This window comes from Pristiophorus japonicus, chromosome 3 (assembly GCF_044704955.1).
Source record: "Pristiophorus japonicus isolate sPriJap1 chromosome 3, sPriJap1.hap1, whole genome shotgun sequence".
Classification (NCBI taxonomy): Eukaryota; Metazoa; Chordata; class Chondrichthyes; family Pristiophoridae; genus Pristiophorus; species Pristiophorus japonicus.
The window spans coordinates 190,821,301-190,832,793 of record NC_091979.1 but is presented as its reverse complement, the minus strand read 5'-3'; the positions used below and the strand labels follow the sequence as shown (position 1 = coordinate 190,832,793).

General features: G+C 46.2%; 1 protein-coding gene across 2 annotated transcripts in view; it reads right to left on the bottom strand.

Annotated features, from left to right (window-relative positions):
• The window catches only part of LOC139260043 (disco-interacting protein 2 homolog A-like), a 441,929-nt gene that overhangs the window by 197,783 nt on the left and 232,653 nt on the right, over positions 1 to 11,493 (bottom strand). For both annotated transcript variants that reach the window (XM_070876128.1, XM_070876127.1), the window contains exons 6-7: positions 6,713 to 6,844; positions 5,195 to 5,314 (exon numbers count right to left, since the gene is read on the bottom strand). In XM_070876128.1, coding sequence (XP_070732229.1) covers positions 5,195 to 5,314; positions 6,713 to 6,844 — 252 coding nt within the window. The remainder of the gene's footprint in view (positions 1 to 5,194; positions 5,315 to 6,712; positions 6,845 to 11,493) is intronic.

The window sequence follows — 11,493 nt, the reverse complement described above, 5'->3', positions numbered from 1 at the left end:
CCCCCCCCACCACCTCCCTACCCCCCCCCACCCACACTCTCCCCCCCCCCACCCACCCCCCCCCCCACCCCCCCCCACCCTCTCTCCCCCCCCCCACCCCACTCTCTTCCCCCCCCCCCACCACACTCTTCCCCCCCCCACCACACTCTTCTTCCCCCCCCCCACCACACTCTTCTTCCCCCCCCCCCACCACACTCTTCTTCCCCCCCCCCCACCACACTCTTCTTCCCCCCCCCCCACCACACTCTTCTTCCCCCCCCCCACCACCACTCTTCTTCCCCCCCCCACCACACTCTTCTTCCCCCCCCCACCACACTCTCCTTCCCCCCCCCCACCACACTCTCCTTCCCCCCCCCACCACACTCTCCTTCCCCCCCCCACCACACTCTCTTCCCCCCCCCCCCACACTCTTTTCCCCCCCCCCCACCACACTCTCTTCCCCCCCCCCACCACACTCTTCCCCCCCCCCCACCACACTCTCTTCCCCCCCCCCACCACACTCTCTTCCCCCCCCCATCACACTCTCCCCCCCCCCCATCACACTCTCCCCCCCCCCCACCACACTCTCTTCCCCCCTCCCCCACCACACTCTCTTCCCCCCTCCCCCACCACACTCTCTTCCCCCCTCCCCCACCACACTCTCTTCCCCCCTCCCCCACCACACTCTCTTCCCCCCTCCCCCACCACACTCTCTTCCCCCCTCCCCCACCACACTCTCTTCCCCCCTCCCCACCACACTCTCTTCCCCCCTCCCCACCACACTCTCTTCCCCCCTCCCCCACCACACTCTCTTCCCCCCTCCCCCACCACACTCTCTTCCCCCCTCCCCCACCACACTCTCTTCCCCCCTCCCCCACCACACTCTCCCCCCCTCCCCACTCTCTCTCTCTCTCTCTTCCCCACCTCCCCCCCACCCCAGTCTCTCTCTCTCTCCCCACCTCAAAGTCTCTATCTCTCTCTTCCCCCCTCCCAGTCTCCCTCTATTTCCCCCCCGCTGCAGTCTCTCTCTCCCACCAGTCTTCCTCCCCACTCTCTCTTTTTCTCCCTCCACTTTCTCCCCCAGCGTGTGTAACAGCCAGGGAGGGGGTTAGAGTTTATGGTGAGAGCTTAAGATAATGGGCTAGACTTTCCACTAGGTGGCCATCGCCCCAAAAAATAGGCCTTGATCCAGCGATGTCGGACGTCTCAGCCTTACTGATCACTGGTACATGGCCAATTTTTGGGGGGAGATTTTCCACTCGGCCGTAGGCGTGGAATGGGCAATCTGATTTTTCGGCGACGTCGCGTTCGCCCACCAAATGAGGAAGTCAAAAGCTTCCCTAGCAACAGCCTTCTGCGTATGTGAGATTTTTTTTCCGGCCGACTGGTTTAGCCAGGTTTCAGGAGGTCAGGGGTCATCACACATGCTCAGAAGGTACAGGGTGGAGGAGAAAGAGAAAGAGAGAGAAAAAGGAGAGAGAGAGAGAAGTAATAAATCTCAAGTAGAGATGTCGGAGGGAGAGGAGAAAAGGGCAAAGCCCTTTAGCGACGAGGCGCTTGTGAATGAGATAATTGCACAATTTGGGGGGGGGGGGGGGAGAAGCGGGGGGGAAACGGACGACTTAATTCGGGGTGCACATGGCAAACCCCCACCGTGGTCTGAGATTGCTGCCATGGTGACCTCGGCATCTCATGAGGCAAGGGGCTCGTCCTTGTGACACCCCGAGCACTCAAGCAAGTACGGAGGATCCAGTTCCTCTGGACTTGGAAGACGAGCCACTACCCTCATCTTCCACTCCAACACCACCACCACGGCAGGACGTCTTAGCGTTTCCCGCTGCAGGCCAGTGACGTCACGGTCTGTGGGGACCAAAACGGGCGGGAGGGCCTAGGATGTGGGAGGGGAAAAGGATCTGGAGGGAGACGTGGCCGCAGGTGGGGGGGGGTTTCCATGTTTAAAATGTTAAAATGTTTAAATGTTTATACATATAGTTGTGGGGGGTTGGTTGGTGGGGGTTGTTGAATAAAAATCGTTAAAAGTTGTTGTGCGTTGTCTTACAATAATAATAATTAGCTCAGTTAAGCATTAATGCAAATGTTGTACAACAATGGACAGGCAAGGCCAGTACAGGCGAGACTAAAACGAAACTCAACGTAACTCAACGCAAAGGCAACTTTTGTTTAACCATAACTATAATTGTAAATTTCACTGTCCCCAATGCAAGTTCATGCAAAGCGTTCTATTATGAGCTACTGACACAACAGCTTTGTAGCCGCCTAACTCCCACAGGGTAATGGTCTTCTGCGGGGAAGGGGCCGTGGGACCATGGCTACATCGCCAGGCTGATTGGCCTCCCCGAGGTCCTCACCAGCCTCCTCCTCCTCGTCGGCTGGCTCTTCCGTCTCCCTTCCTTCTTGAGGTGGACCTGCAGCCCCATCTGGCATTAGTTGTCCTCTTCTTATAGCTAGGTTATGCAGCATGCAATGCACCACAATAAACTCAGTGACCAGGCTGCCACCAGAATGGTCCAGGCATCTGAAGCGCTGCTTTAGGACTCCAATTGTCTTTTCGACGATGTTGCGTGTCGCTATGTGGCTTTCATTGTAACGTTTCTCTGCTAGTGATGCAATTACGCAGCGAGGTCATCAGCCAACTGGCAAGGCCATATCCCTTATCCCCCAGCATCTGGCTGATTGAGAAACAGGTCAGGGATAGCATTCTCACATAGGATGTGTGCATCATGGCTGCTGCCAGGAAATGTAGCATTTACTGTCATGATTATTTGGTTGTGGTCGACCAAGCTGCACATTTAGGGAGTGGAATCCCTTTCTGTTACGAAACACCGCCACGTTCTTTAAGGGGGCTTTCAGGGCAATGTGCATGCAGTCTATTGCTCCCTGCACCTTGGGGAAGTCTGCTATGCTCGAGAAACCCAAAGCCCTCCCGATCTGTGCCTCCCTGGTCATAGGGAAGCTTATAAAGTCCATCCTGTGAGTGTAAAGGGCTTCAGTCACCTGCCGAATGCAGCAGTGTGTGGCGTGCTGAGAGATATGACAGATGTCGCCAGCTGAAGCCTGAAAAGATCCTGATGCGTAGAAGGCTAGGGCTGCAGTAACCTTCACCTTAATGGACAGTGCGGTTCTGATGGTGCTGGAAGGCTGCAGATCCCCCTTGATGAGCTGACAAATCTCATCGATGACCTCCTTCCGGAAGCACAGCCTCCTAAGACACACGTTTTCAGACAAGTTGAGGTAAGATTGCTTTTCCAAGTACCTTCATTGGCTGTACGCTCGCCTCCTCTGTCTCTGACTACGCATTACTCTGCCACCTCTTCTATTGATCCTTTCAGAAACCAGCTTGTGAGCAGTTACGAATAATGGCGCAGAAAGCATAGGCCCCATCACTAGCAATAATTATTTTCACTTGCTATAAATGCACTTTTCACTAAAAAAGCCGAATCCACTAGGCTACGATTAGTAAACTTAAATATAATTAATGATCTGAGTAGATCTATCTATACAGGACCCTTAAATAACTCAACTATCTAAGCACGTTTTTTTTTAGCTGTCTCCACTCTTCCTTCGATCTTCAAAATGGTGTCCGTAGTGCCCATTTCCTTCAGTAAAGCCCGGGAAAAGCAACTATTACCCAGCGATATTCTCGGTGAGCAAACAGCCCGGCCATGTGATGGTGATGTGCTGAAACTTCAAATCAGCCATGTGTGGGCGATCAGCTCAATGATCAATTCGGCGAAGTGAGCCGAAATTTGGGGGCTTATTTTTCCGGCGATCTTTCTGGCCTAGTTTCCACTTTTTGCTCAAAATGGGCTATAGAGGTCCATTTTAGGCGATATATGAGCCATAGATGGGCGATGTGAAGTGAAAAGTCTAGCCCAAAGAGGGGAATTTTTCCAACTTTGCTAAGACATCAGCAGACTTGTATATTTTTGGTTAAGGTTTGCATCACTTTATTTGGTAACTTAACCAGATTATTTTGAGAAATGGTTTCTCTTCTCAACCCTGCAACATCCGCGCGGGAGTTCTCCGAGAATCCATCCTTGGCCCACTCCTCCTCCTCCTCATAGACTTGACAGCAGAGCTTTGTCTCCAGTCGTCTTGCTTCACCCTTGCCACTGGATCAAGACCTAGCTCTGTCAAGCTCGTGTGGTGCAACGGTCACCCCACGTTAAAAGAATCCACGCACAGACACCTTCCATCCTTCAATAAGCAGTTCAGGACCTAGAATGTCAGGTCCCTCATTGAAAATCCTGTGAACTCATCCCTTTTTGGTGTGGAAGTGAGTCATCCTTGATACGAGGGATTGCCTGACACATACACCTCCTCCTCCTCATCTATATGCTGTCCTTTTGTGACCTCATCTGCCTATATGAGCGCTGTTGACAACCAGCTTCACCATCTCTCTGACTCCTCCACTGTTTCTACACTGTCAGGTTACTTGTCCCATATAATGGCCTGGAAATTGCGCTGAGACCTAAGCTAATTTTAAATGTAAGGGAACGTTTAATCATTTATTAAAAAATTTTTTAAATTACTTTAACATTTATTTAAACCCTTACACTAGTAAAAGGCGGCCTTGTGCCTGCCTTTACCAGGCGTAAGGGTTTCGTGGGCAGTAGCTGGGCAAATATCTCAACTCTGCGCCAGAGAATGTCAATTTCCAGCAGATGCGTATGATCTGTCGAGTAGAAACTTGACTGATCTCAAGTTCCAGGTTTTCGCGCATGCGGAAACTCGGAACTTGGGAGCACTTATGACGGTGCTGTCATAGGCCCCGTTAAATCCAGGCTCAAGTCTTGGATGAGCAGTAATTGGGTAGATCAAAGTCAAAAACTTCAATGTCTAAACTTTTGTTTGAAAAAAAAAAAATCAGAAAAGATGACAATTTTAACATGAATGCACAATCGGTTTTCCCAATGCACTACCAGTGTGAACTGCTGCTGAAAATGTAAAGAAAAAACTGAGGTAAACACCCAAAATAAAGTCTATACACAAAGTGGGAATGAGGAGGAAAAAGAGAAGGGAAATGACCAAAATTATCATGCCATTCACAAAATCCAAAGGACAAGAGAATTTGACTGATATGATTAAAGATTTCTGAAAATGAAACTGCACACTGAATCTGAATGCTCGGTACAGAGTAGTTCAGTTTTCTCCAATAGAAGTTGTTGTTTAATCTTTATCTAGACTCATGTACCTTCTAGCTGTTCTTCAAAATCATCCACAAAGAATTCTTTCAGTGGTGGCCGCTTGGGTCTCTTGAGTGTGTTAAGGAGCTGCTGAATTTTTGACGAGACTCTGCTGTTCACAGGTACACCTGGCAAAATGAGCAAAAGAAGCATATTCTTTTCAAATTTTCTCTAAAATGTCCAGCATGTAGGGCTTTTATTTTGGGATAGAGATGAACAATTTTCAAATATTACAGGCTACAAAGGCACATCACTACAGTCTGGTTCAAGAGAGAATTTGGGTGGTTGTTAAAATGACAGATGGCACTATAAAAGGAAAGCATATTTTTTAAATTTGACAGCATTTGGTGCTATTGATACTATTTGACAGGTGTCTCTAGATTGCACACAGCAGTGGGCATGCTTAGAGCCGATGTTTGACATATGTCACATTTATCCTCAGGTTGTTTATAGTTATTAGAGCTCATATTTATCATTGGGCATTATTAGAGCTCATATTTATCATTGTGGCTCAGTGGCAGAATACTCGCCTCAGAGTCAGGTTAAAGGGTTTAAGTCCCACTCCAGAGACATAACAAAATCTACCCTGACACCCTCGTGCCAAACTGAGGGAGTGCTGCACTTTTGGAAGTGCCTTTTTTTCCCCGGATGAGGCATTATAGCGAGACTCCGTCTGCCCTCTCATGTGGATATATTTCAAAGAAGAGAAGTGAGGTATTTCAAAGAAGAGAAGTGAGGTATTCCGAAGTGAGTTATTCTACCTTGCATCCTGGGCAATATTTATCCCTCAACCAACAACTAAAAATATTATCTGGTTATTACCACATGGCTGTTTGTGGGACCTAACTGTATGCAAATTGGCTGCCACGTTTCCTACATTACAACAAAGTGACTACACTTCAAAAAGTACTTCATTTGGCTGTAAAGCACTTTGAGATGTCCTGACTATTTAAACCATTTCTGGCACTTGGGTTTGAATCATGACCAGACTAATGAGATTAATGTCTCTTTCCTGGTGGCAAGGGTTCCACGTGAAATATGTTTGAGCACTCTTAATGAGAACTATAGTAGATGGAGGCCCACATTGCATTAAATGCCAACAGTTTGTCAATATAATTCAGAGAAAGAACTAAGGAGTTTAATATAGGAATTTAAAAGTTCACAACAATAAGCGTAGCTCTTTTAAGTCGGGGTTGGTCAGAATAAAGGATGCTTCACTTTGCATCTGCCCCTTTCATAGTCAATTTAGGAATTCTTTACAGTCACTGGATGCCTGGAGTTGAACTGGTTCCATTTCGGAACACTAGATAGTTCATTTAAAGTCAATAAAAATCACACCCCTACCCCGAAAAAAATCTAAATTAAAAAATTGAGCACAAGTTGTTAAATTTAATCCAAATTTCAGTCTCTGCAGTCAGGATTTCATTCCCAAGTGTTGGGCTCCAGATTCAGTTCGGAGTAAGATTTTCAAAGCACAGTCGCACCAATTTGAACATATTCAATATTGAAACCCATCAAAAACTCACCATCAGCAGTTTCCATTACGCTACTGTTGAAACCACGAGGAACACCACGAACTGAGGAAACTTGTGGCCGCTCAAAGTGGGCAATACGCTCCGCGGCACCGGTGGTCACATCTGGCGGTGCCGAGTGGTTGTCTGAATAGAAGGTAAAGAAAAGATTAAAACATTTGGTTATTTTATCTGATGGGAACTAAAGAATGAACCACTTGGTGCATTCCATTTACAACATACAACTTATTTTCTTGAGTCGTTATCTCCTCGCCCCTTCTTGCTGGGGTACAGCTCCATAGGAGCTGGCTGCTTTCCAGAAACTTGCTTAAGTGGCTATTACAATTATGTGCAAGTCTTGACAGTGCGTGGTAGCATGCAAATGGATCACAGAAGAGATCACATCAGAACTCAATCCTTTCCTTACCCAATGTCGATACACACAGACTTCCAGCAGTGGTCTCTGCAAAGTGATCGAGAGTGAAAACCCTGTTGATTTTCCCCTCCTTAACCCAAGGAGTAAAGACCAATCATAATGTTCTTGCCACTTCCCTGACTATGATCAGCTAACTCTGCATAAACCAGATTGTGGGAGAGTCCAAATCTAGGGGCCATTATTGTAAGATAGTCACTATTAACTCTAATAAGGAATTGAGGAGAAACTTCTTCACTCATAAATTGATGAAATGTGAAATTTGCTGCCACATGGTTTGGTTGAGGTGTATAGCACTGACACGTTTAAGGGGAAGCTAGGTGTGTATATGAGGGAGAAAGAAATAGAAAGCTTTGTTGATAAGGTAAGGTGAAGTAAGGTGGGAGGAGGCTCGTGTGGAGCATAAACACTGGCATTGACCTGTTGTGCTGAATGACCTGTTTCTGTGCTGTAAAATTCTATGTAATTCTATGTGATTAAACCTGGAACCTTTCTGGTTTCTGCAGCTAAACTCACAAAGACTTAAGGTACGCAGCATACAATTTTTTTACATTTAAAACTATATCTCAATTGATTTGAATCTTTAATGTGGTGTGTTACAAACCCTAGAGCAATATGAGGAACATGAATAAAAGTTCCATTCCATTTAATGAACTAAAATCAGAAGCTTGGCAGAATTGTGCACAGAACAGGATTCCTTCCACTGCGGTACCCTGGAACACTCCCTGTAACTGACCTCAATGAGCTTGTGCACGATGACATAGCGTAGCAGGAGGTGATGCACCACTTCCTTTTTGACTGGCTATCTTCCACAATAAATGCATAGAACCATAGAATGATACAGCACAGGAGACCATTCGGCCCATCATGCCAGCTCTTTGAATGAGCGATCCAATTAGTTCCACTCCCCTGCTCTTTCTCCTAGCCCTGTAAGTTTTCCCCCCTTCACGTCTGTATCCAATTCCCCTTTGAAAGTTATTAAATTTCCTTCCACCAACCTTTCAGGCAGTGCATTCCATATCATAACTTATGTAAATTTTGTTTTCCTAATGTCGCCTCTAGTTCTTACACCAATTAACTTAAATCTGTCTCCTCTGGTTATCAACTCTTCTGCCACTGGACCCTTCAAGATTCTGAACGCCTCTATCAAATCTCCCCTTAACCTTCCCTGCTCCCAAGAGAACAACCCCAGTCTCCCCAGTAACTTCAGTCCTTTATCCCTGGTACCATTGTAATAAATCTCCTCTGCACCCTCTCCAAGGCCAGGAACGCCTTCCTAAAGTGTGGTGCCCAAAATGGGCCAAAGACTCCAACTGAGGCCTAACTAGTGTTTTATAAAGGTTTAACTTCCTTGCTTTTGTACTCTACACCTCTATTTATAAAGCCAAGAACGCCGTATGCCTTTTTAACAGCAACCTTTCCCGCTACCTTCAAAGAAACGTATGTACACCCCCAGGTCTCTCTGTTCCCGTACCCCCTTAAAAATGTTACCATTTTGCCTCTCCTCATTTTTCCTAACAAAGTTAATCACTTCACACTTCTCTACATTAAATTTCATCTGCCACATGTCTGCCCATTTCACCAATATATTTATGTCCTTCTGAAGTCCGTGACCATCTTCCTCACTGTTACATTTGAGGTTTGTGTCAGTTGCAAATGACATTTAAAATTATGCCCTGTGTACCCAAGTCAAGATCATTTATATACATCAAAAAGTGCAGTGGTTTCAACACCGACCCTGGGGGACACTACTGCACACTTCCCTCCAGTCTGAAAAACAACCGTTCACTGTTCTCTGCCCATTAACCAATTACGTATCCACGTAGCCACTGCCTCTTTAATCTCATTGGCTTCAATTTTGAAAACAAGTCTATTATGTGGTACTTCAGCAAATGCATTTTGAAAGTCAATATACACATCAACTGCACTACCCTCATCAAACCTCTCTGTTACTTCAAAGAACTCAATCAAGTTAGTCAAACAATTTGCCTTTAACAAATCCATGCTGGCTGTCATTTATTAACCTATATTTTTCCACGTGCTAATTAATTTAGTATCTCAAGTTTCCCCACCAACATTGGATTGACTAGCCTGTAGTTTGCTGATTTTATCCCCCTCCCTTTTTTGAGCAGGGGTGTAATATTTGCAATCCTCCGGTCCTTTTTCCAAGGACAATTAGAAGATTGTGGCCAGAGCCTCTGCATTTTCAACCTTACTTCCCTCAGCAACCTAGGATGCATCCTTATCCAGACTGAATGACTTTTCTATACTGAGCTCTGCCAACCTTTAATTGCCTCTTCATCTAGTTTCATCCTATTCAATTTCTCTGCTACCTCCTACTTTACTGTGAAATTGGCAGAATCCTCTTTAGTGAAGACAGATGCAAAGTACTCATTTAATACCTCAGCCATGCGTTCTGCCTCCACAAGATCTTCTTTTTGGTACCTAATCAGCCCCACTCTTCATTTGATTACCCTTTTAATATTTACATGTTTAGAAAATACTTTTGGTTCTTTTATGCTATCCGCTAATCTATTCTCATACACTCTACCTCTCATTTTCTTTTTCAGTTTTCCTCTGTACTTGAAAGCAGGAAAGGGGTACTGAAGTTGCATGATCAGCCATGATCTTATTGAATGGCGGTGTAGGCTCGAAGGGCCGAATGGCCTACTCCTGCACCTATTTTCTATGTTTCTATATTTTGTTTGGTTATCTACTGAATTACAAACCTGACATTTATCATAAGCCTACTTTTTCAGTTTCATTTTAATCTCCATAGGGTGGAAATTCGGTTGGAGGCTAATTAGAGCACTAATGGTAAATTTTGCGCCGGGAAATGGTTTGTGTCTGCAGCCACAGAATTCAGCAGCTGAGTCGTTAATGTGGAGCGGAGAGCTAAGGGAGGCGTTCCACACGTCCCTTATGGCGCTAGACTGGCTGAGCAACTGAAGATCCCAAGCCAAACTGGCCTCCGAGCGCCCGAAGAGAGGCTTCCCTGGAAAAAAAAATGGGCAAAAAACACATTCCCGATACCTTGCTCACCCCACAAACATAAATCGCAAAAATAAAAACATAATCACAATAATTTACTTATTCCTTCCCTCACCACCGCCGGAACAGCTTGGACTGCCTGCTTTTCCAGGCGGTCCCATTAGGGCACTACAGGGTTAGTGCAAAACAAAAATGATCGTGCTATCAAAACCAGCATCGTTGCACACCGGCTCGATGCTCCCATGCAGTACTGGTCAGCACCGCTGGCACTGGCACACTGAATGTGCTGAGCGGCGAGAGTGGCTCCAACCCCTTTAGTGCCCGTTACAACCCTTTCCAGGGTGCTAAGCGAATAAATTTCCACCCCTATATCTTTCATCATCCAGGGTGCTCTCGCTTTTAATACCCTCCCTTACCCCCCTCTTTGAAAGCCTCCCATTGCTCATTTACTGATTTATCTGCAATTCTTTGATTCCAATCCAACTGGGTCATCATCATCATGGACAGTCCCTTGAAATCGAGGAAGACTTGTTTCCACTCTGAGTTCTCAGGTGACTGTGCAATCCAATACCGGAATTACAGTCTCTGTCACAGGTGGGACAGTCGTTGAAGGAAAGGGTGGGTGGGAGTCTGATTTGCCGCAGGCTCCTTCCGCTGCCTGCGTTTGTTTTCTGCATGCTCTCAGCAACGAGACTCGAGGTGCTCAGAGACCTCCCGGATGTTCTTCCTCCACTCAGGACAGTCTTTGGCCAGGGATTCCTAGGTGTCGGTGGGTCAGATCCATTTGCAATTCACTGGAATTAACCCTCCTCCAGTTGAGTATTTTCATATATGAATGTTCCTCGTCCTTTCTCATAACTATTCTAAAGTTAATGATATTGTGATCACTATTTCCTACACGCTCCCTCACTGAAACATGCTCCACTTGCCCCACTTCATTCCCCAGAACTAGATCCAGCTCGCTTCCTTCCTCGTTGAGCGAGTTCTCTTGTATGCATTTCATGAATTCCTCCTGCCTTTGCCCTTTACACTGTTATTTTCACAGTCTATATTAGGATAATTGAAGTCCCCCACTATCACTACTTTAAAGTTCTTGCATCTTTCTGCAATTTGCTTGAAGATTTGCCCCTCTCTCCCCTTCCCATTATTTGGTGGCCTATAGTATACACCTAGCAGCATAATAGCGCCTCTATTGCTGTGGTTCTCAAACTATTTTGGTTAAGGACCCCTTTTCAAATGGATAAGTAATCATGGACCCCCCTATCTAAATTAAAGAGCAGGGAATAGGACTAGTTGGATAGATTTAACAAAGAACCGGCACAGGCACATAGGGCCAAATGGTCTCCTTCTGTGCGGTATCATTAATGGAGGT